Source organism: Protopterus annectens, chromosome 4.part1 (assembly GCF_019279795.1).
Source record: "Protopterus annectens isolate FY-2018-M chromosome 4.part1, PAN1.0, whole genome shotgun sequence".
Taxonomy (NCBI): domain Eukaryota; kingdom Metazoa; phylum Chordata; order Ceratodontiformes; family Protopteridae; genus Protopterus; species Protopterus annectens.
Genome location: NC_056734.1, coordinates 378031015 through 378053775, shown reverse-complemented (window position 1 = coordinate 378053775; position 22761 = coordinate 378031015). Strand labels below are relative to the sequence as shown.

General features: G+C 40.9%; 1 protein-coding gene across 1 annotated transcript in view; it reads left to right on the top strand.

Moving 5' to 3' along the window:
- LOC122801210 (5-hydroxytryptamine receptor 3A-like) overlaps positions 1–22761 on the top strand; it is a 226809-nt gene that overhangs the window by 94393 nt on the left and 109655 nt on the right. Inside the window, exon 4 of the mRNA XM_044070764.1 lies at positions 5181–5290. Coding sequence (XP_043926699.1) covers positions 5181–5290 — 110 coding nt within the window. The remainder of the gene's footprint in view (positions 1–5180; positions 5291–22761) is intronic.

The following is a 22761-nucleotide window of genomic DNA, read 5'->3' as shown; positions in this document are numbered from 1 at the left end:
TTGTTCTTGGTCTTCTGTGTCATATCCCACTGTACTCCTTCCTCACTTGCCTGTAGTTCATATCTTTTTTCACAATATTTAACTCAATTTCTTCTGAAGTTATTATATGGTAGTCTTCTATATTTTGTTCCTCACAGTTCTTTATCTCATTCACTTTGCTATTATTTTCAGTATTTTTTCAGCTATTCCTTTGTCCTGTACAACAAGAAAATCAAATCAAAAATGCCCTTGGACATTACATTTACTACACTTTGGTTCACACTTTTTAGCTGAATGTCCCTTCTCCCCATTATGTCTGCATCTTCTGTTTTTTTTTCCACAGTCCTGTACTAAATGCATTTCATCTCCATAAGACATAGGCTTTTAGTTGGTCCCAGTAACAGCCCTTATCTTTCCATTAAAATGTATTACATTTTGAACATGAACACTTCCCACCCAGTCCACACACTTCTTTTAACGAACAACTTTTTTACATCACGGATTTCTTTACAAATAGATAAGAAAAAAAATTAATTTCAATAATGTCATTGTCTCAGCAGTTCTGAATTGTACATGCATTTTCTTTTTAAGTTGTAGTCAAAAAATATATTCTTTACAGTGAGCAGTCTGTTCTTTTCTTCCTAACTGAGACATGATTTTTTTCAAATAAACCAAATGTTTCAAAAGTCATGTCATAGGGGTCCTCAGTGTCCAAATGTATTAATGTCCATAGGTCTTTGTATACTAAATCCTAAAATCAAAATGAGATTGTCCAAACATCATATCTATTTAAACAAAAGCTAGTCTTGATTTTAATTCTTCCCACAGATTTCTTAGTTCAGATTTGCTTACATTATGTTGCTGTATACTTCTTTCAGTTACCACGGATGCTTGACTTCCCATTATTACTGCATCAACATAACATTGTTTCATACCCTGTTGCTGATGCGGGCTTTAATATTAGTTACTCCACTAGCCAAACACACACCAGTGTTTCTTATCCTTAATTTACAAAATCTACTGCTTTTCCTACTGCAACTTCCATAACAGATTCAAATACTTAACTGAAGTTTGCTTCTGCCCCATTTCTGGTTCACTTTGCTCCATCCAATTCAGTAAATGTTGTGTTGGTAATCCACCCCATTTTAACTCTCTTACATTAATTTTCTCAGTTCCAATAGTTTCAGTCACCTCTCTACATACCTCTCAACCATACCATATTCCTCTGTACATACCCATTTTGAGTGTAAAATAATAGGGTGCCACGGATTCCTGTGTGGCCCCTTTAAATCCTGATTTTGTTTTATTTTTATTTTCATTTTTATGTTCATGCTTATGATGTCATCACGCACAACCAGCATATCCCTCTTAGTATTTTCTGTTTACCATTTTGCAATTCATAATCCACACAGTACAGCCAGTCACTCAAGCACCCCTTGCTAAAGAGCTAAAGTGTGTTTAAAATTGGCATGCTAGGTATTCTTGTAACCAATGAAATTTCAAGATAGTAAAGGCCAGAAGCCCAAAAGGTTGAGGGGGGGGGCATTACACTACACCACACTACATTATAACCCCCAAAAGTTTATTTTTAGTGAGTGTTTCTTTTCCCACAATGCATCCTGTATTTTACAGAAAATGATGTCATGCTGACTTTTTATTTATTTTAGTGTTATCTCCATTTGACTTTGAAAGGCAGTATCATAACTCCCAACCTTATGTGTACAAAATGTGGAGCATTACCTCTCCTATCGTGGAATAAATTGGTGAAATGTTTAAATGTTTAGGAGCTCAAAGGATAGCTAAAATGTCTTAATACTTATAAAAAGTTATTTTGATGAACTAATATGATTAGGTATTATTTATCATAGAGATCACTTAAAAACTCTTAACATTTAATATGTGACGACGCTTTCAATGTTGAACTGTGAAGTAAACTGACTTTTTAATACTCATAATGAGATACACTTGTCAGGTATGGGCAGTACCCTGAGTGAATGACTGTAGATTTTTTTTTCTCTTTGATTTTTGTTTCTTTAGATAAATTATGTTTTTTCATCTAAAATCAGTAGGTCATACATTTCCTTTCAGTTGTTTTATTGATTTACTTAGATTTATTTAGGGTAGAGCACTGATCCAAAACCACTAATTTCAGGCTCAACCTGGGAAAATACAAAATGGAAACAAAACAATAAAACCAATAGTCCACTGTTTACAAAAGCATTAGGCTAAATGGTTAACTATAGCAATGATAAATAAACACAACTATGAACAACTGATCAGTAACAATGAGAAAAGTATGATAATTAAAATACAATAATATAAAGGAACAAGAAATCATAAAAAGAAACAGATTTAAACAGGAGAGAGTAAGAAGGGGAAGGGAAAATAAAAGCATGGAGAGGAATAAGAGACAGGAAGACAAAGACAAAAGAAAACAAGAAAGAAGAGAACAAGGAATGAGAGAAAAATAAGAAGGGAAAATGGAGGCAAAATGTGAAGAAAGAAGGAATAAAAGTGTTAATGTTATATAAATACCCTTGTAAAAAGAGGAAAACTGATAGACCTATCAGACTTACCAGCCCTATCTGAAAGGCAGTGGAGAACATTTTGACGGATCTCATTTAGAAAAGCCATAAGTAGTCTTCAAAACCTGAATCCAACCTATGTATTCTCCACGTGGGCCAAAGTCATGGTAACAAGCAATACTTGGACCACAGCCTCAGTGCAGCACTGTATCATTTGGCAAACCTGGGCACTCCCGCGCCAATCACATAGGCAACAACCCACCATAAAAACTGACTTGGTCATTAGGGACTTGAGCACATTCATTGAATATGAAATATCCTTTGACCACCATGTGACCATTGTTGTCAGAAAATGCATTTATATAACCAAACTAATCACCAGGGGATATTGTCTAGATCCAAGGAAGTCATCATCCTTTCAGGGACACGGAATAAGATCCTATGAATTAATATACATTTTCTGAAGTAGAAAAAGTTTCGAACTCTAATTATTATCATTACATATTGTGTGGTTCACCACCTTTTTTCAATGGTCAGCAGTTTTAGAGGAGAATTGAGATTAATCAGAGAGACCTAGAAAGAAAGAAATATGAGTCAAATTCGGGGACAGTTAGAGGTATGAGTCAGTGCTCAGTATCAGCAGCTGCCAGATTTCTTTACAAACCTGTTAATGCACATTGGTATGTACGTAACTACAAGACCAGAAGGTTTCAGAAAGAGATTTATTTCATCCATTGATCAGAATGACATGTGATGCCCCACATATTGACAGCAACAACTGTAGCTTTTTATACCACTGATTTTTATGACAGATTTCGGTTTCCTATAAAAACTAACAGACTGCATATTTCTTTTATACGTGATGTAACAGTTACTGGTGTATGTTACTTTAATGAATATATGTAAAGATGCAGCTAAGAGGACATCAGTCTGTACATGCTAGAAGTGTGGTAGGGTAGAAAGTTGAATATAAAGTGTTTTACATGCCTATTGTCAACTACTTCCATTAAGATTTTTTGTTAATGTTGTAAAGGGACTTTAACTGGTGTTTTTGTGTGGAATGTATATTTTCAGAGTTAATGTTAAATTGGGGGGAAGAGTTTCACAATTATTTCATTGGTATCCCACAATTCCACACGAGAGGGCGGGTTACATTATTATGCATGTAACGTTTATATTAATTAGTGTCCAGATTTTGGTCATCTGTACCAACTTTTCATGGGCCTTTATCCAGATTTTTGATGTCTCCAGGTTGAGAGGTATGCCTATCAATGTGCTTCTTCCAAAACACACAATGCTCTGGCTCTCATGGCATCCCTCATCTTGGATTTTTCACAACAAAGTCAGCAGCATCCCTCTGATGCCACCTACTGGTTGTGATGCAAAATAGCAAAACAAAGGAGTAGGGAAGTTCCCCAATGCCCTGGCCAAATTTCTTAGCAGTATCAATTCCACCTTGGGTCTTCCCTGAAAAGAAGCTACCAGCCTAGTGGGACTATCCCAATCAACAAAGGATAAAGAAGTAGACTGCTTTAGTAAATGTTATAGCTGTCTCTGAATTCTGTTAGTGTTATTTGTCATACATTTAGCTCATTTGCTTAAGTATTGACTATGCATTCCTTCCTTGGTGTACAGCAGGATATTACTTCTGTATCCCTATTGTGTAGCTGTCTGGGAAGTCAGAGTTGGTCTTGTACATTTTTCCTTGCAGCAGACCTGCACTGTGTTTACCATGTCACTGAACATTCCCCATAGTGCCATCTGTGCAAGAGGTATGATTTACTGTAAGTGGTTTAGAAGTAGGTATAATCAAACACATATATAGTAAAATTAAATAATTATGATGTTAAATGGAGCTTATCCATATCTGAAAATTTCTCTGTGGCGATGTCATGTTATGACCTTAAACTTCAACCAGAATACATTACTTTACTTTGAGTTATTTCATTACTTATTGTTGTTGACCTGCGGTGGTGGTGCTGCGGTAGCGTTGTCGCCTCACAGTAAGACGCTGTCCGGTTCGATTCTCAGCTTGAGCGTCTTCTGCATGGAGACATGTATGAATGGGCGTACCTTCGTTGAAGGTTGTGCATCAGGGCTGGTAACTCGGCATGTAAAAATCAACTATCAATAATTAGCGGACCGGAGTTCCACTGTGGCGACCCCTAACTGAGAAAAGCCGAAAGGCACAAACAATTTCATTACTTATTGTTATGGTACATTGTTCCTGTTTGCAGCAAAACAAAAAAGTTATAAAACTGCATAAATTCTGGCTTAAAAACAACTAATTACAAGAAAATGATAGCAGCAGGGCTGCAAGTTCCTTTCTAGGTTGTTTTATTTCTTAGAATTTATTTTAGAATCAGGTTTTCACATGTTTAGTATCTGCAGCAGAAACAGCTTCATAACAACTTCATAAGGTATCTGTCTTGGAAAAAAGGGGGAGACTCTTTAGTATTTTCAAAGAAGATCTGACTATTGCATTAGTTTGCTCTCAATCTCTCTTAAAATTATGAATTACTTTGGCAGAGCTGATGGAACTATTCTGTATATACTTTAGTACTGTTGCTAAAGATGTGCATGTAATAGTAAGAATTCTACAAACATTTCTCCTGTCAGAAAATAAAAATATTGCATTATAAATAAATATATTCCCTTTGTTGAACTCATATGCAGCACTGGTACAACAACTTTCTAAACTGGGACCCTAACGAGTGTGATGGACTGGAACAAGCCTCTCTCCCTGTGACATCTATCTGGACACCTGATATGTACATATACGAGTAGTAAGTAACTTAACAAATTATCAGTTTTTACATTTCTTCCATTCTTTAAATGGGCATGTCTTAATCTGAGTGAGGATTCTGAATGGTAATAAAGGTCAGGAGTTTCTTAGTAATTAATTCAGAAGCTCAGCCTTTACGTGGGTTATGTATCTTCTGGAATAAGTATAGTACACCTCTTGACAGAGTACAAAGCTTTTAATTTTTGTAGTGAAACATGTGAGGCTGAAATTTTGATCACCATCAGCTATGTTGTGCTTTTGGTGTCAAAAAACACGGTATCTTAAAGATCACCCACAAACCTGTGCAAAGACAGTTCAATTGTTTTCTTTTCTAACGCCAACCCACATTACTGTTTTGTTACTATTTTGATGTTATTGTTAAAAAAGTAAATTTTACAATCTGCTTACAAACATAAGTATTCTGCATGTATGCCCCTCACATTTTTGGGTCAGGGATGTGTGCATGCCACAACTTGATGGTGCAGTTGGGTGAAGGTAGGCTTCCTTTTTTCTGTTACTTTCTGATCAGACTGCTTATGGCAGTTGCTTGTGTGAGAAAATTTGTTGCACTAGTAATCTTCTGTTTCTGTTAACTGGCAAAATGCAAAATGTTTTCCTTAGCAACATTTACTGGGATTTTGTTTCATTTTTCTTTATATAGTAATGAATATTTTAGGCACAAATGTTCAACAGTTATAGCAAGAGAGTGTGGTGGGAGTGGGGGGACAGAATTAGTGGTGTGCACATTTCAGTGTAGGAGTTGTTAGTACACTGGATTAATTTCTACTGTTCTGTTGTTTTTATACAATAATGAATATTTAGGCTACAATCAGTGCTTATTTACTGCAGGGGTACATGGCTGGGTTGGGTCAGGCAGTGGTCTGCAAATGGTTCTGTAGGAATAGGTTTGTAAGCTGCTTTTTACACAGGTTTCATGGTATTCTGTAAATAATCAATATTTAAACAAAAAATGTCCCTCAAATACTACAGCGGCACATGGGGTTGATTGGTTTGTGTGACATCTATCTGGACACCTGATATGTACATATACGAGTAGTAATGGGCACAGTATTTTTTAACATAAGGGGTGACGTAAGCCACAAAATTTTGGGCTAGGCTTATAAATGCCTTAGGGCAGATAGCCTAGTAAAAACCTATGAACCTATGAACCTATAGAAACACAGCCTTCATATGGTGTATACATTCTGACAGGACTTTATACTTTGTCTAGTATGCAAAACTGAAAGATAAGATGTTTTTGCACTGCCACCAAGCATATCCAAGACTGGAGTACGAAGTAACAGAAAGTAGCGAGAAGCTGTTTAACATATATGTAAGAAAAGGAGCCACTATAAATTTGCTTTTCTTTCTCCAACATATAATGCAGTCCAATAACACTGTGATAGTATAAATGATGCATCACAGGTCTGCAATGATACTGATAATGGAGGCGACAGATGACACCATCAGTACACTCTTGCAAAATTTGTAGTTTACATAGTTCAGACTGCTTAACACTAGTTGCAGACTCCACTTGAATGCATTATGTTACCTTTTCCATTACTGTGAATGCTGGTTCAGATTAAGTGATGCTTAGATGAAGTAAAGAAAAAGTAGGTAGACATCCCACCTGAAAATCCCAGGATGCAGAAAACTCCCTCACCAGCCTCAGTAAGAAGCTGAGATCCCTCATAAAATCCTCAAAAGCTAGATACAAAAATAAAATTGCCAAAGATTCCAAAGACAACTACAAGGCATTCTATAGTTATGTCAAGAATCTAAATGGCAATGCTCAGATCTGCTCTGAGCTACAACAGAATGGCATTAAATATACTGATCCCAAGGATATTGCCAATATCCTGGCAGATCGATTTAGTGCCAACTTCACCCATCCCTCACCCCCTAAAGGGCCCATCTCAATACCAAAAGATTGCCAAATTCCAGTAATCATGGCCACACAGGTAGAAACCACACTCTCCAAAGCTAAGAATACAGCATCCATGGGACCAGATGACATAACAGGCTGTGTACTACATGAACTACAAAATGAACTGGCACCTCACCTAATTGTCATGTTTAATCATAGCCTCGCCTCAGGCTTCGTGCCCACTGAGTGGCACACGGCTACAGTTATCCCACTCCACAAGGGGGATCCGCCTTGGATCCCGGGAACTACCATCCCATCAGTCTGACAAGCCTGATCTGCAAGGGCATGGAACACATTATCATGGAACTTATAAACAAAGACATTGGTAACCTTCAAACATTGGACCCCACCCAGTTTGGGTTTGTGAAGGGCCAATCTTGTCTCCTGAATCTGAAGGACTTCTTTGAATCAGTCTCCAAAGCAGTGGACGAGGGTAAGGTGGTCCACACAGCCTATCTGAACCTCGCCAAGGCCTTCGACACCATCCCCCGCTCTGGAATCATAGATAAACTTACTAAGCTGGGCATAAATCCCTATGTCACTCGATGGGTTGCCAAATGGCTTACTGACAGAACCCAGACTGTAAAAGTAGCCAACTCCAAATCCAGCTCCAGACAAGTGACAAGTGGAGTATCTCAGGGTTCAGTCCTGGGACCACTCTTGTTTGGCACCTACTTCTCTGAAGTACAGGCCAACACTAAGGGACTCTGGCTAACAAAGTTCGCAGATGACTGCAAACTGGAAGCCATTATTGAATCCCCAAATTATGTGGATATTCTACAAAAGGGCCTTACAGAAACAGATGTCTGGTGCCAGAGCCATGGGCTCAAGCTTAATGCCATGAAATGTATAGTTATCCCCTTTGGAAAAAAACATGTACCCATGAATTACCACATAGGTGCAGTACACTAAACATCGAAAGTGTGATGAGAGACTTAGGGACACAGGTGGACAGTGATCTCACTTTCGATAAACACATCGCCACAACAGTCAAGAAATCCTTCTATGTGGCACACCTCATCACTAAGGGATTTTCATCCAGAAAAAAGGAAGTCATTGTCCCACAGTACTCATCCCTCATTAGACCCATTATAGAGTATAATGCCTCATTTGGTATGTACCTCACAAGACATCTGCAACAGCTGGAAAGGCCACAGAAATACCTCACTAAAAGAATCACAGGCCTGAAGCAGATGCCATATGCTGACCATCTAAAAAAACTCCAGCTATACTCTGTGGCATAACGTCTACTCAGGGGTGATCTCTGCTTAACATACAAGGCCATGTCAAACCCTGAGCCATTGGACATGCTCCACTTAAAGAAATCCCAATCCCTCAGAGCCACACGCTCCAGGGATCTAAACCTTGTCATCACAATGAACAAAACATGCTGGAGGGATAGGTTCCTGACCCAGAGACTCCCCATACTCTGGAATAGACTGCCCATACATGTCAAGCAAAGTGCCTCACTGGCCCTCTTCAAAAGGAACCTTGATGATTGGATGGGAGATAGGAAATTCACCCCAGGGATCATGTCAATCGCCCTGCTAGACAGGGGTCCAGAGAAGTAAATATTGTGGGAAGAAATATCCAGGGAATTGTTATGGCTAGGCTTGTATAGGCCCTAGGGCCGATAGCCTAGTACGAACCTATGAACCTATGAATATAGCATGGTGAAAGGTATGGCAGAAAGGATCCTCAAGACAGCCCTGAATGATCGGATGATCCAGTAGATATCTATACCAGCATTAACGGCACAGTTATTGGCCACACTCAGGAACTAAGGAGTCCAGAACTCAAATATTGAATACTTTGAGTTTCTTGAGCATTAAACATTTGTACACTAAAACAGGTGATCCTGAAGTCCACTCATATCAAAAAAGCATCCCCTTACTGATGGTCTAGAAAAGCTGAATGGAACAAGCAAGTGGATTTTGTCCACTGGCTTTTAAGTCCATTGACTGAGAGTTCATAGAGTTTTCTCCTTGATGGCTTGTCTGACCTCAGTCAACCCAACCTAATCATAATTCATGCCACATCCTTACTGAACATCAGATACAAGTATTTGCACACCAGAACCTGGAGTTATAAGTACTAAGGAAAACAGTTTTTTGGGTCAGATAATTTAAGGCCATTTCAGGAGTTGGTTCAAGTGGGGGCAAGGTTAGTTTTTCTAGTACAAAATGTAAGTCCCACTTGGGGCCAAGTTTCACCTGGGAGGCATGAGGTGAAAGATGTCCTTCAGAAATTGTTTAACTGTTGGACTAGATGCCAGCTGGGGGTCTATGGGTGGGCAGGCAAAAAAGTCTGAATGATTTATCTTTACAGAGGCATAAAGTAACCAGTGGAGAACAGCACAGATAGATACTGGAAAACCACTAGTGCTTCCACCTCTTTTGGATGCTAGTTCTACCAATGGCACCAAAGGGAGAATCCCTTCCATTTAGCTAGATATGATTTTTTGCGTTTTTTTTTTTTTTTAATTATTTGGTCTTCTAGCTTTTTTTTAGCATGCCCTGAACACAAAGGTGCCCAAAGGGTGACAAGGTAGAATCTTTCAAGCTGTTAGCTTTAAAGTTTCTAAATTTGGGTGCCCAAGGGACCCAAGTGCACTGTCTCATCAGGTTCATGTGTTGTGGCATTGGTAAAGGAATCTATGTTGCCATCTGAAGAAAGTGGAAGAGCTAGTGCTGTCTTGACCATAAAAGGACAATCAAGATCATTTTAGGCCTCCTCCTGCTGCTTTTTAATTTTCCTAGGGAGCAAAGGTATTGGTGGAAAAGCAGAGAGAAACAAACTGATTCAGTTCATGGAGAAGGCATCCACTGCCTAAGCTATTTTCCTTGGTGCTCTGGAGCAAAATTTCCTTAACTGTCTATTGTTCGGAGAAACACATATATCTGTCTGTGGTTCACTCCATCCATTGCTGAGATCAAGGGAAGTTTCCTGTCTAGTATCCACACATATGATCTGCTGAGGTCCTATTCAAATGATCTGACACAGAATTCTTCTGCTCTTGTATGTAAGTAGCTTTTAGAAACATTTTGGACTCCATTGCTTGCTCCCAGGCCTACATGTCTAGTCCACAAGGGCAATAAGAGCATGTTTCTCCCATTTCTGTATATACCACATAACTCTGGTATTGTCTGAGATGACATTCAGTGCCCCATGTTTCCAGGCTATCTTGATGACTTGCATAACAACCATTGTTTCTTTAATGTTTAAATAATGCGTTCCCTCCTTTGATGTTCCGGTGCCCTGCACTTTAGGGTCTAAAGTGTAGGCTCCAGGCAATGTCCAATGCCATCAGTGATTAACAGTTGGTTGCAGAATGCTCTCTAAAGTACATGCACTTGTTCTACTATGTTTCTGCATTCCCATTTCAGTTCCGTCCTTACAGAGGGCAGAAATGGTATGATGTATTCTGGGGATTGACACTGCTGGTCTCAAGTATTCCTCAGAAACCATTGTAGTGTCCTCAATTACAGCCTTGTCAGAGGCACAGTCAGAATGCTGGTCCATGGAATAGGGCAGTCAGAAAGTCTGCCTTCTCCTGCAGTAGGTAAGCTGTGTTTCTATTTGTATCCAGTAATGCCTCAAGAAGATTACATTTCTGGGTGGTCACAAGTTGCATTTCTGCGCATTGATGCAGAAGCCAACTTTGTTGATGCAATGCAGGTTGTACTCAAGTACCTTCTGCATCTCTAACTGGGTTTGGGCCTGTGTTAGGAAATCATCTAAGTATGGGTAAATATGTCTGACGCTGGTCCAACAGTGTGCTGTCAGTGGGGCCAGTCATTTTGTAAAACCTCAATCCACATTAGTTAAACCTAAGAAAAAGGAGATAGAAAGATGCACCTGAGGATGTGCTACAAGAAAAGGAACAAAACAAAAAAAACAGAGGCTATCAAAATTCATAAAAAAATAAACATGGAGTTGGGAAGGAAAAAGAGATCTGACATGGTACAGTATTTATGAAGAAAAGAAAGCTGTACTATCCAATATGACTTCTGCAGATGCAAGGATATGTGTAGATATATATGCATCTATTTCTCTGTCTCTCTCTCTCTCTCTCTATATATATATATATATATATATATATATATATATATAGTTCTACTTCAAAAGGTTAAAGACCCATCTGGTTACTCGAAAACTTGCAATAACGAAACCCGGAACACTGAACAATACAAGTGAGCAGAAGTCCGGACTTCACTTAAAGGAACAGTTCTCTAATTAATTCAGCTTACAGTAAATATCTATCAGCTGTCTGAAATGGAGACTGCGGTACAGTGAGGATCGGGAAATTTACCTTTTTCTCACTGTAGTGCAATCTCGGAGTTGGTATATATAATTTAGGGAGTGTGGGGGGTGCAGAGGGGCTTTACGCCCTGCAAAACCACTGATAATGATTTACTGTAGGCTGTGGTTAATCGGAGAGTTGTTCCTTTAAGTGAAGACTGGCCTTCTGCTCTGTTGTATAATTCGATGTTCCGGGTTTCATTATTGTAAGCTTATGAGTAACCGGACTTTCATTGATTTGGACTTGATGTTTTGCAAGTTGATTATATGGGTCTTTGATCTTTTGACGTAGGCCCATATATATATATATATATATATATATATATATATATATATATATATATATATATATATATACATACACACACACACAGACACACACACACACACACATATATATATATATATATATATATATATATATATATATATATATATGTGTGTATGTATGTATAGATAAAATATCTGAATATGGTAAATTTTTATACAGAAAATAATAACACAAATGTGGAATGTTTTGAGGCATAATAAGTTTAGTGATACACAATAGCAACAAATAGAAACTGAAGTAGTGGATCAACTGAGAAGTGAATGATTTAGTGTGGCGACTGTAATACAGGCAATATCCCAACATGATGAGTCAATAAACCTTCATAAAATGGCATAATAAACACAGCATGACACATGTAGGAAATATGGATCTAGGACTTATGCACGAATGTGCAAAGTCCCGAATCCATAATCACAGAACATATATTAATGAAAGCGCTTTCACCAAAAAAGCGCTTTCGTTAATATATGTTACAAAAAAAAGAAAGAAAGAAATCTACGTTTATGCTGTACCCCCCACACCCCCCTACTTTAATATTCTCACTCCAAGACCGCACTACAGTGAGGAAAAGGGAATGTTCCCTTATCCACACCATAGTGCGGTCTCGCAAACAGGCATACTTACGAGAAAGTGCCTCTTCGGTGAAACGCACTTTCATGCAAGTATGCCAAACAGAAATTAGTTTAGGTGATTTTGTCTTCGGGGATCTGTACAGATCCCGGAAATAAATAAATAAATAAATAAATAAATATATATATATATATATATATAAAACAAAATAAAATTTAGAGTTTTCTGCATGAGACTTGGTTGAAAGTCCAGTTAGATTTGAACAGCAGGGTAAAATCATGAAAAAGAGAGTGAAGAGGACATTGTCAAGCAAGAAGACTGGCAGTTGGTGCACAGAGTTAAGTCTGTAAGCTGTAGTTCCTCTGGTACAGGATTTGATTCTCTCAATTCTCATTTGCTTTGATCAAGTCACTTAACCAGACATTACCTGGGATCAACTGGGTATTTGGGCTAGGCTCCTCAGTGTTCCCCTGGAGTGCAAGCCTAATAACTAGCTATGAATCAATAAGATAATGGTCTAAGAAAAGATCTGCTTGACTTACTAGATAAGAACACTTATCTTAAGATGGATGAGAAAAAGAGACTACATAAAGTGAACTAGACCCAGAGTGTTAGAAGAATGATAAAAAGATGAGCACAATAAATACCTTTAACAGAAATAAGCAGAATATACTACTGTGCAGCTAAATTAATGAGGGATAAAGTGCAATAACAAAGATGTAGAGTTACAAATGAAAAGAAGGGAACATGTAGAATGCCACCATAAATCAACAAATAGAACTATAAAGCAACTAAGGCAAGAAATATCACAACTGGTAGAATATAGAAAAGCGAATAGGTCATTAAATACTCTTAAAGAGATAGACGTAATAAAAGCAACACACAGCATCAAAACAGATCAGGATTTATCTTACACCATCTCTGACAATAAATAGTAAAACAATCAGTGTAAACAAAAAAACTCAGAAGGTATACAGAAAAATATAAAAGAGAAGTACAACACAAGTAATTTGTTGATGAATCAAACTATTTTATAAAGAATTAGGAAAGAAAAAGACATTAATAGCAATACCACCTAAAAAGAAGAAATCAATACACTTTGAGGAAGTATTTACAAAGATCCTGTTGAACACAGCAAAGATACTGAATAGATTGAACAGGTAAAAGAAACAGTAACAAGTATTATCACAGAGCATATGAAATGGAATGAAGTAACAGCCAGAGACACTGAGGTAAAATTAAGAAAAGCTCCCTAACTAGAATACTTCAGGTCCAGATGCATAACAGACTTCTGGCTAAAGGTTTTTCACATTTATTAAGTCTTGAGCAAAAATTATTTAGCAACACATCCCAAACAGACATCAAACTGGTTAACAGCAAGAAAAATGGTACTCCTTAAGAGTGAACCTGCAAACCATCCTAAGAAGTACAGTCATGAGACTGCATACATATCTGTTGACATCATCAGATCAAAATAAGGTGAAGGTTACATGCCATAATGAAAACAAGTCCACAATGACAGCTTTGTTCATTCTAAAGAAAAAGCGGGTAAAGAAATCAAACCATAAGTGAATAAATATCAAGTAACAATAAAAATGCCAAAAAAAAAACTAAAGAAAGACCATAAAGATCATGAACAGAAAAAAATGGAAAGAAAATTGGAAAACAGGCAATTACAATGGCAGGTATAGAGAACTGCTAGAAAACCACATGTTGATCATGATTTAATGCAAAAATGGCTACAGACAGGACAAAATGTTAACAATGGTATCTTAAGACTGTGGGCAAAATTCATGCTGCAATACAAAGTCTAAAGAAAAAGTAGGAGATACAAACATAGGATCTGTAGCACAGAACTGGAAATAATTGCACATCTTACAGTCTGTGATAAACTCATGACTGAGGGCTTGTACACTGAAAGGCACTATAATATCGCAAGACTGTTACATTAGAGATTGTACAAACACTACTGCATATAGGTAGCTACGAAGCACTGGAATTATGATAAGAACCTCCAACAATTATTGAAATGAAGAAGTATTAATCCATCATTACTGTCAGGAAAGTAGAAAAAAGAAAGCCAGATATAATAGTCAGAGTAAAAAAGGACAAAGTGATATTAATTATTGAAATAGCTACACCTACTGATTATAGTGTCATGCATGCTGTGAGCCATAAAGTTAAAAAAATACCACAATATGCAAGCAGAAACTAGACTGATGTGGAGTGTACATGGGAATGTTCAGTGATAATATGCCCTAATCATTCACAGGCAAATACAAAATACAAAAATAATTGCCAGAAAAGATTGCTCATTTCTCCGGTTTACTCCTCGGACCTGTAGCCACAACATATACTGCAAGTAATTTAATTAACTCATTGGTTAGCTTTCTAAACTTGTGTTAAAATCACACTTGTACTACTAAGCAGACATGGAGGAGGGAAACTAAAATAAATCTGACTTCCACAGAAGACAGGAAAATAGAAATGCAAGATACACACTTGGCATTTGCCAAACTTAAAAAGACAGTTAAAGAGGTGCTCCTTTATAGGCAGCCATTAAAGCTGCAAATGCTATACAAGCGTTGCAACTTAAATTGATCATTGAAAAGTCAGAATACCACCAAAAGGTATTTGTTAAAAGACAGGAAACCCAAGAATACCATGCACAGCAGATCAGCAATTTACAGGCACAAATGCGAAGAAGTAGAACAAACTGGATGATTTGAAAAACTGAAGCAGATGAAACAATCTCAAAATAATTGAAAGGCAGCAAACCCGTAAGCTTCATAAGAAAGAAACTTATTAACTCCCTAAAAATAAACAGTATTATGATTATACAAAAGAGCCTGTAAAATAACACAAAGGAGCATGAATTATAATATGCCTAGACATTTTATTATTTATTTGTTGGACTATGTGGACAGGAAAACAGATGCTAGAAGTTTGGAGAATGCATTAAAATCTATGGGCATATATTTGGCATTTTACCCGATTAGAGCACCTTTTTATTTCTTAAAGACAAAGCCATGGTTTCCTGAATTAAAAAGGTTAGGGCTTTGGGGATGCCTTGACAGCTTAAATTTCCTGCAATGTTAGTGATCAACTATAGAGGGCAAAGAATGGCATTTGATATGCCAGAGGAATAGAACCATTTATAAACACTAAACACACAGGAAGAATAGGGCCCGTGACCATGGCAAAGATACAAGATATGGCCAAAGAACATTGGTCAAAGGAAAAGAAAAGAATAATCAGACTAGCATCTGGATTGCCATCTAAATCACCATAGGTTCATAGGTTGGTACTAGGCTATCAGCCCTAGGGCCTATACAAGCCTAGCCATAACAATTCCCTGGCTATTTCTTCCCACATTTACTTTCCTGGACCCCTGTCAAGCAGGGCGACTGACGTGATCCCTGGGGTGAATTTCCTTTCTCCCATCCAATCGTCAAGGTTCCTCTTGAAGAGGTCCAAAGAGGCACTCTGCTTGACATGTATGGGCAATCTATTCCAGAGTCTGGGGAGTCTCTGGGTCAGGAACCTATCCCTCCAGCATGTTTTGTTTATTGTGATGACAAGGTTTAGATCCCTGGACCGTGTAGCTCTGAGGGATTGGGATTTCTTTAAGTGTAGCATGTCCAACAGCTCTGGGTTTGACATGGCCTTGTATGTTAAGCAGAGATCGCCTCTGAGTAGACGATATGCGACAGAGTATAGCTGGAGTCTGTGAAAAAAATGATACTGCTTTCCATTTTGAAACCAAACTCCCTCAACTCCTCTCCATAAAGCAAAACATTTTCTCCTCCAGCCCATGAGTCCTACAAATAGAATATTTAATCCTCTTACAGTAGAGAAGAAATAGGAAAATATGAACCTCCCTACATTGGACCCTTTTCAGTAATTTACCTAGAACAACTGGAAAATATGAATGAAAAGGCAGACATGATACAGGGTGTGGTGACATCTATAAGGGGGATTCCCAAACTTGAACTTATGTTTGACCTTAATTTGCTTTCTTTCAGGGGCATTTGTTATCCTGGATTGTATACAGAGATAATGTTCATACATTGTCTGATGGATTGTGCTGGGGGGGTTTGACAATGTTGAATGATGAAGGGAAATTGAAGTCTATAACACTTAGAGGGTTAGTCATTTTAAGAACACTTGGTATTACAAGGAAGATTTTCTTTTTCATCGTATGGCTAGTTCTACTTATAGGCAAATTAGGACAGGACTTTTGTCAGCACACACCATTACAGACTTCAGAAGAGCCATGGTTTATCTAAACATCCTAGGTGTGTTATCCTTCACATTAGCTTTGGTTAAACATATTCACTTTTGTGGTTATGTTACTGTTTTCTTATATAAAAATAATAGAGAGTGAAAACTGGTTAAAGCTTTTCTTTATCTTTTGCTGTTTAGTAAAATTCTTAATTGCTCAAATACTTCTGTTAGTTTCAATCAGCCCTGCATGGCATGCACATTGTATCCATTTTCTAGCTAACCCAAAGATTTGGGTCATATCCTGGAACATTAGAGGATTATCCACATAACTCATAAAGAAGGCTTGTATTCATTTTCTTTACAAGGTTAAAATTAGAAGTTATGTACCTACCATAACGTTCCATGTTAGTTGTCTTCTCTCGCCTTCTTTCTTGCTGGATGGGTTCGGAGCCGATCCTCGGCTCCGACTCGGCACTTGCTTTAGCTCGAGAACTCCTTTTACCAGCTCGAGGCAACCCTATATCCCATGATGCAAGGTGGAACTACCTCAGATCTCGTTTGGCAGCTAACTGACCCTGCTAAAGACTATCCTAACATAATTAGGAACCATGGTTCCTAAAAGAAGTCCTCATAACAATGCTCCAGAGGAAGCAATCTAATAGGAACTCTCCAAGATCTGTCCAGGCCAGGGGGAAGGAGGGAGGGCCGCAAGAAAGAAGGCGAGAGAAGACAACTAACATGGTGCGTTATGGTAGGTACATAACTTCTAAATGTTAAGTTGTCAATCTCGCTTCATTCTTGCTGGATGGGACAGCGTCCTAACACCTGTATCCCGGGTGGCTCAATGGAACAGACTCTTGAGAACTGTGGAACCAAAACTGGCCCTATCTCTGGAGGCCAAATCCAACTTGTAATGAGACACAAAGGTATGAGGCGTGGCCCAAGTAGCTGCTGCACAAATAGTGTCAATGGGAAGTCTATCCTGAAAGGCTACAGAAGTGGATAGACTCCTGGTCAAATGTGCTTTTGGCTTAGAAGATAGTTGTTTGCCCCTGAGAGAGTACACATAGGAAATGGTGGAAGTCAACCACCTAGATAAGGTCACTTTAGAAACTGGAAGACCTAACCTGTTTTCTGCATAGGAGACAAACAATTGGTCTGATTTTCTAATTTGTTTAGTCCTATGCAAGTAGTACCTGAGCTGACGATGAACATCCAAAAGTGCAGCTTCTGTTCAGCTCTGTCAGAATAGTTAGGAAAGAAAACTGGTAGATCTATAGATTGGTTAATATTGGTTTGAGATACAACCTTGGGAAGAAAGGAAGGGTTAGTTCTTAGCGAAACCCTATCCTTATGAAAAACCAGATAAGGTGAATGAATACAGAGGGCCTGAATCTCAGAAACTCTTCTTGCAGAAGTAACAGCCAGTAAAAATATAGTTTTCCACGTCAATAACTTTAAAGAACATGAAGCAGACGGTTCGAAAGGAGGTAGAATTAGGGATGCCAACATTAAGTTTAGATCCCATTGCGGAGGAGGATGTTTCACAGGCGGTTTTAGGAGAAAAACTCCTCTCAAAAAGGCCTTGCATAACCTATGAGACATGATGTTATTGTCATGCAAGCCAACATGATACTTGGAAATAGCAGCCAGTTGTACTTTGACTGTAGATGACGAGGATCCTGAATGAAAAACCTCCGCCAGGAAATCCAAAACAGAATGTACAGGAGCAGTAAAAGGATCAATCTTTCTGGCGTTTGCCCAAATTGAAAAACATCGCCACTTGCTAGCATAAATAGTTCTAGTAGACGACTTCAAAGAAGACACTAGAATGTCTCTGACTGAGTCAGAAATCATTGGTAGCCTGGCTAGGGAAGGAAGAGGAGCAACCAAGCAGTGAGGTTGAGAGAATGAATGGCCCGGTGCTGCTGACCCGACTGGTGGATCAAAAGATCCGGAACTGGGTCCAGATGCCAGGGCTGCACCAGAAGATGATGATGTAGAGACGGAAACCAAATTTGTCGAGGCCAATATGGAGCAATGAGGATCAATTTGGCTCTCAAAACGGTGGCTTTCTGAATGACTTGTGGAATCAATGGAAAGGGAGGAAAAGCATAAAGAAGTCCCGAGGCCAATCCTGGGTTAGAGAGTCTCTCAAGGGATGGCCTGGAAGGGAAATAGTGTGAAGTAATCTGGGCACTTGCTGTTTTGAGGGTAGCGAAAAAGATCGCAACAAGGAGTGCCCCACTTCAGAAAAATCTGATCCACTACAGATTGATTGAGAGACCATTCGTGAGGCATCAGAATAGATCTGCTTAGCCTGTCCGCCAATAGGTTGGACCTGCTGGGGATGTGCGTTGCTATCAGAAACCGCTGAGAAGAGATCACCCATTGCCAAAGTCTGAGAGCTTCTCAACATAACGGATAGGACCTGGTTCCGCCCTGTTTGTTGATGTACCAGACCACGGACATGTTGTCCGTTTGTACTGCAATAGTCCCCGTGGGAAGAAAGTCGTCGAGGGCTTGCAACGTTAAAAGCACTGCTCTCATCTCCAGGACATTTATGTGCAGATGGTATTCTATGGGTTGCCACGTCCCGTGGACCATCCTGCCCTGATAATGCCCCCCCCCACCCGATCAGAGAGGCATCCGTGGTGGCGGTGGGAACTGGAGGAGGGGGAATAAAGGGTCGGCCCTGATGAAGAAGAGGGGAAGATATCCACCATCGTAGATGAGCCCTGCACGACTGTGTTACCAAGATTTCGTGTCTCATGGGAAGATTGTGGTACGACCACTGCGTGAATAACATCCACTGCAGGAGACGCATGTGGAAGCGAGCCAGTGGAAGAAGAACAATGGCCGCAGCCATTAGGCCTAGAACTTTCAAGACAAACCTGGCTTTGATCTTGTTGCTTAGTAACAGAAGCTGAACAAATTTTTGGATGTCCAGAATCCTTTGATCTGTTAGCCTGGCTAACATTTTGTGATATTTAACTCTGCGCCTATAAAGGTGATAGATTGGCAAGGCAGCAGAGAGGATTTTTTGAAATTTACCGAAATTCCCAGTTTCCTGCAAAGCTGTAGGGTGTAGTCTCTGGACCGAAGAAGCTGATGCTTGGTGGTGGCGGAGAGGAGCCAGTCATCCAAATAAGGAAACACCTGGAATCCTCGCCGTCTCAGGTGAGCTGTGACTACTGCCATGCATTTGGTGAACACTCTGGGGGCTGAAGTGAGGCCAAAGGGCAGTGCTCTGAATTGGTAATGACTGGCTCCCAGCCGAAAGCGGAGAAACCTTCTGGAGTGTCGGTGAATCTTTATGTGATAGTACGCATCCTGAAGGTCTATAGAGCACATCCAGTTGTCCTTGCCCAGAAAGGGCAGAATGGATTGCAGCGTGACCATCCGGAATCTTGCCTTCTTGACAGACTTGTTTAGTCTGCTTAGGTCTAGTATCGGTCTCCAATCTCCCGTCCTTTTGGGGACCAAGAAGAATCTTGAGTAGAAGCCGGATCCTACTTGGTCTGCCGGCACTGTCTGGATGGCTCTTTTTTCCAGGAGTTTTGAAACCTCCTGTCTTGCCAAATCCCTTTGACCGGGTGAGATGTCTGGAAGGGATTGTAGAGGTACGGGAAACCTTTCGAAGGGGATTTTGTAACCCTCGGATATGATCGACTGTACCCACTTCTCTTGGGATAGGGTGGACAGTCGGGCAACACCTCAGGGATGCTGAAAGGGCTTCTCAGGAAGAGATTCCCTGTTGCCCTGGTTCTGAGGACCCCCGCCTCTAGAAGGCGTCTATTGTTACCCCCTCTGCCTCTAGGGGTAAACTGACCACGTGTGTCCGGTGTAGCTCCTTGGGCTTTTCGGAACCACATCTTACCCCCCTTCTGACCCTTGGGATAAGGTCTAGAAGGAGTGGAAAACTGGACTCCAACGGCAGAAAGAGTTTTACCGTCCTGCTCACATCTGGTCAAAGTATCCTTCACCTGAGGTCCGAACAAAGCCGAACCATCAAAGGGGTGTTGGTGAAGGACGCCTTAAAGGGGTCCGCAAAATTACACAGCCGCATCCAGGCTTGGCGTCTAAGAGCAACACCTGTGCCTGTGGCCCTGCTCGCTCCATCGGCCGCATAAGATATGAGCCGCATGGAGGAGTTAGATATGGAATTCAGGATAGCCAGCTGTGAGGCAATCTTTTCCTGAGCCCCAGCAGCAGAAGGATCTTGGACTACTTCTCCCAGTTCCTTGAGAATATCTCGTTGAAGCCTGGTGAAGTGACAAAGGTAATTCAGCGAACGCATAGCAAAGGTCGCTGAAGAAAACATCCGCTTTCCATACCTGTCCATGGTCCTAGAATCCTTATTAGGAGGATGGACAGGTACTGAAGGATCCGCCAGTTCCTTCTTAGTGGCCGCCACCACCATAGCATCCACAGAGACACCTTTGGAAAGGAACTGCTTATCCGAAGGGGCCGTGATGAACTTGGATGGTCTCCTGGGGACAGGTTCCACAGAATCTGGAGCCGCCCACGCCTTCCGAGCCACTACCTGCATGAGTGGGTCAAAAGGCGGAGACACCCAGGAGGTGGAGGGTCGGGATCCAAAGCCTCCAGGTATACCGACTCATCCTCGGAGGGGTCAATGGAGGCCAATTCCCCTCTGTTTGAGGAGCTCAAGGATGTCTGAAAAGGAGACATCCTCAGAGGGGACCAGGGGAACCCTCCGACTCATCTAAGTCGGTATCAGATGTAGTAGACTCGGGAGTCTGTGTGTTTCCTCTTACACGTCCTCTTCCGAGGGGTTCCCCTGCAGGATCAGGAGAAACCTCGGAAGAGGAGGAAATTCCCAGTGGGGAAACCTGGGGCGATGGATCCCTGGGCCTGAGAGCAAGAGGCTGGGAAGAGGCATCTGCAGGCACTGATGAGGGAGGAGCTAGAGGGACGGACCGCTGACCTGGCTCTGAGGCCAGGACACTCCTCATCACCTCAAAGGCTCCTCTCCCCGGGAGACCAGAACACACCGCTCGAAGAGACAGGAATGGTCAGCTCCAAAGAGAGAAGGCTCGAGGCAGATGTCGGTGCCGAGCTTACCAGAGCGAAGCCCGAGAGGGAGAGCGGGGTCGGACAAGGGTCCGATGCCACTAGCCCCCTCGGAGCCGACAGTGGAAACCCGACGACCAGATCCTTCCAAGGAAGGTCTCAAGGAAGAGATCGGAGCCGAGGATGACGGAGCCGAAGGATGTATCGGCTCCGGCATCGAAGCAGTCGCTGTCCCAAGAAGCTCCGGCTCCGAACTCTGGTGTGGAGTCGGAGGAGGAGGCTCAATGATAGGGGTTATAGCCGCAGTCTGCTGAGATGGGCTATGGAGCATTTGGGCCAGTGCCTGAGACTTCAACAGCCTGCTTACCACCCTCTCCAAGTCGTGGTCGGACAGCCTGGAAGATCTCGAAGACCGGCTCCGATGGCTCTGCTCCGATAAAAGAGGAGACCCGGGCAGTGAATACTCATAATAGAAGGGGACCGGGATCTCTTATGGGTTGAAACCATCGGAGCCGAAGTCCCTTGAACTCCAGATGGAGCCGAGGATATCTCGGCTCCGATGCTGGATAAGGTGTCGGCTCCAGCCGGAGCCGACAAGGCCACCGTAGTCAGGGTATCGGGGCCGGCGGGACCGAACCCACTACTTTGAAGAAACAGTATCGACTCCAGCCGGGCGATGTCGGCTCGACAGAGCCGAAGCCACCGGAGGAGGCTTGGACACTGTAGCCTGAGCCTTGGTGGCTTATGAGGTTTTCCTGACTTAGGAGGAGAACCTTCAGGTTTAAGTAAACCTCGGAGGATAAGTTTGTTCCTCCTTTCCTGCAGGACTCTCTGGCTAAAAGCATGACACAACGCACAGGAGTCCTGCAGGTGCAAAGGCCCCAGGCAATACACACAAGAAGTGTGACCGTCTGTCAGGGACATTTTCTGACAGCACTGGTCACACTTCTTGAAGCCTGAGACCTTGCCTTCTCTAGACATCCTAACAAGGATACCACAAACAGTCCCCACAAACACACAACTTAATCCCTACACAAACACAGAAAGGGATAACCAAGGGGGAACTAGGCCTGACTAA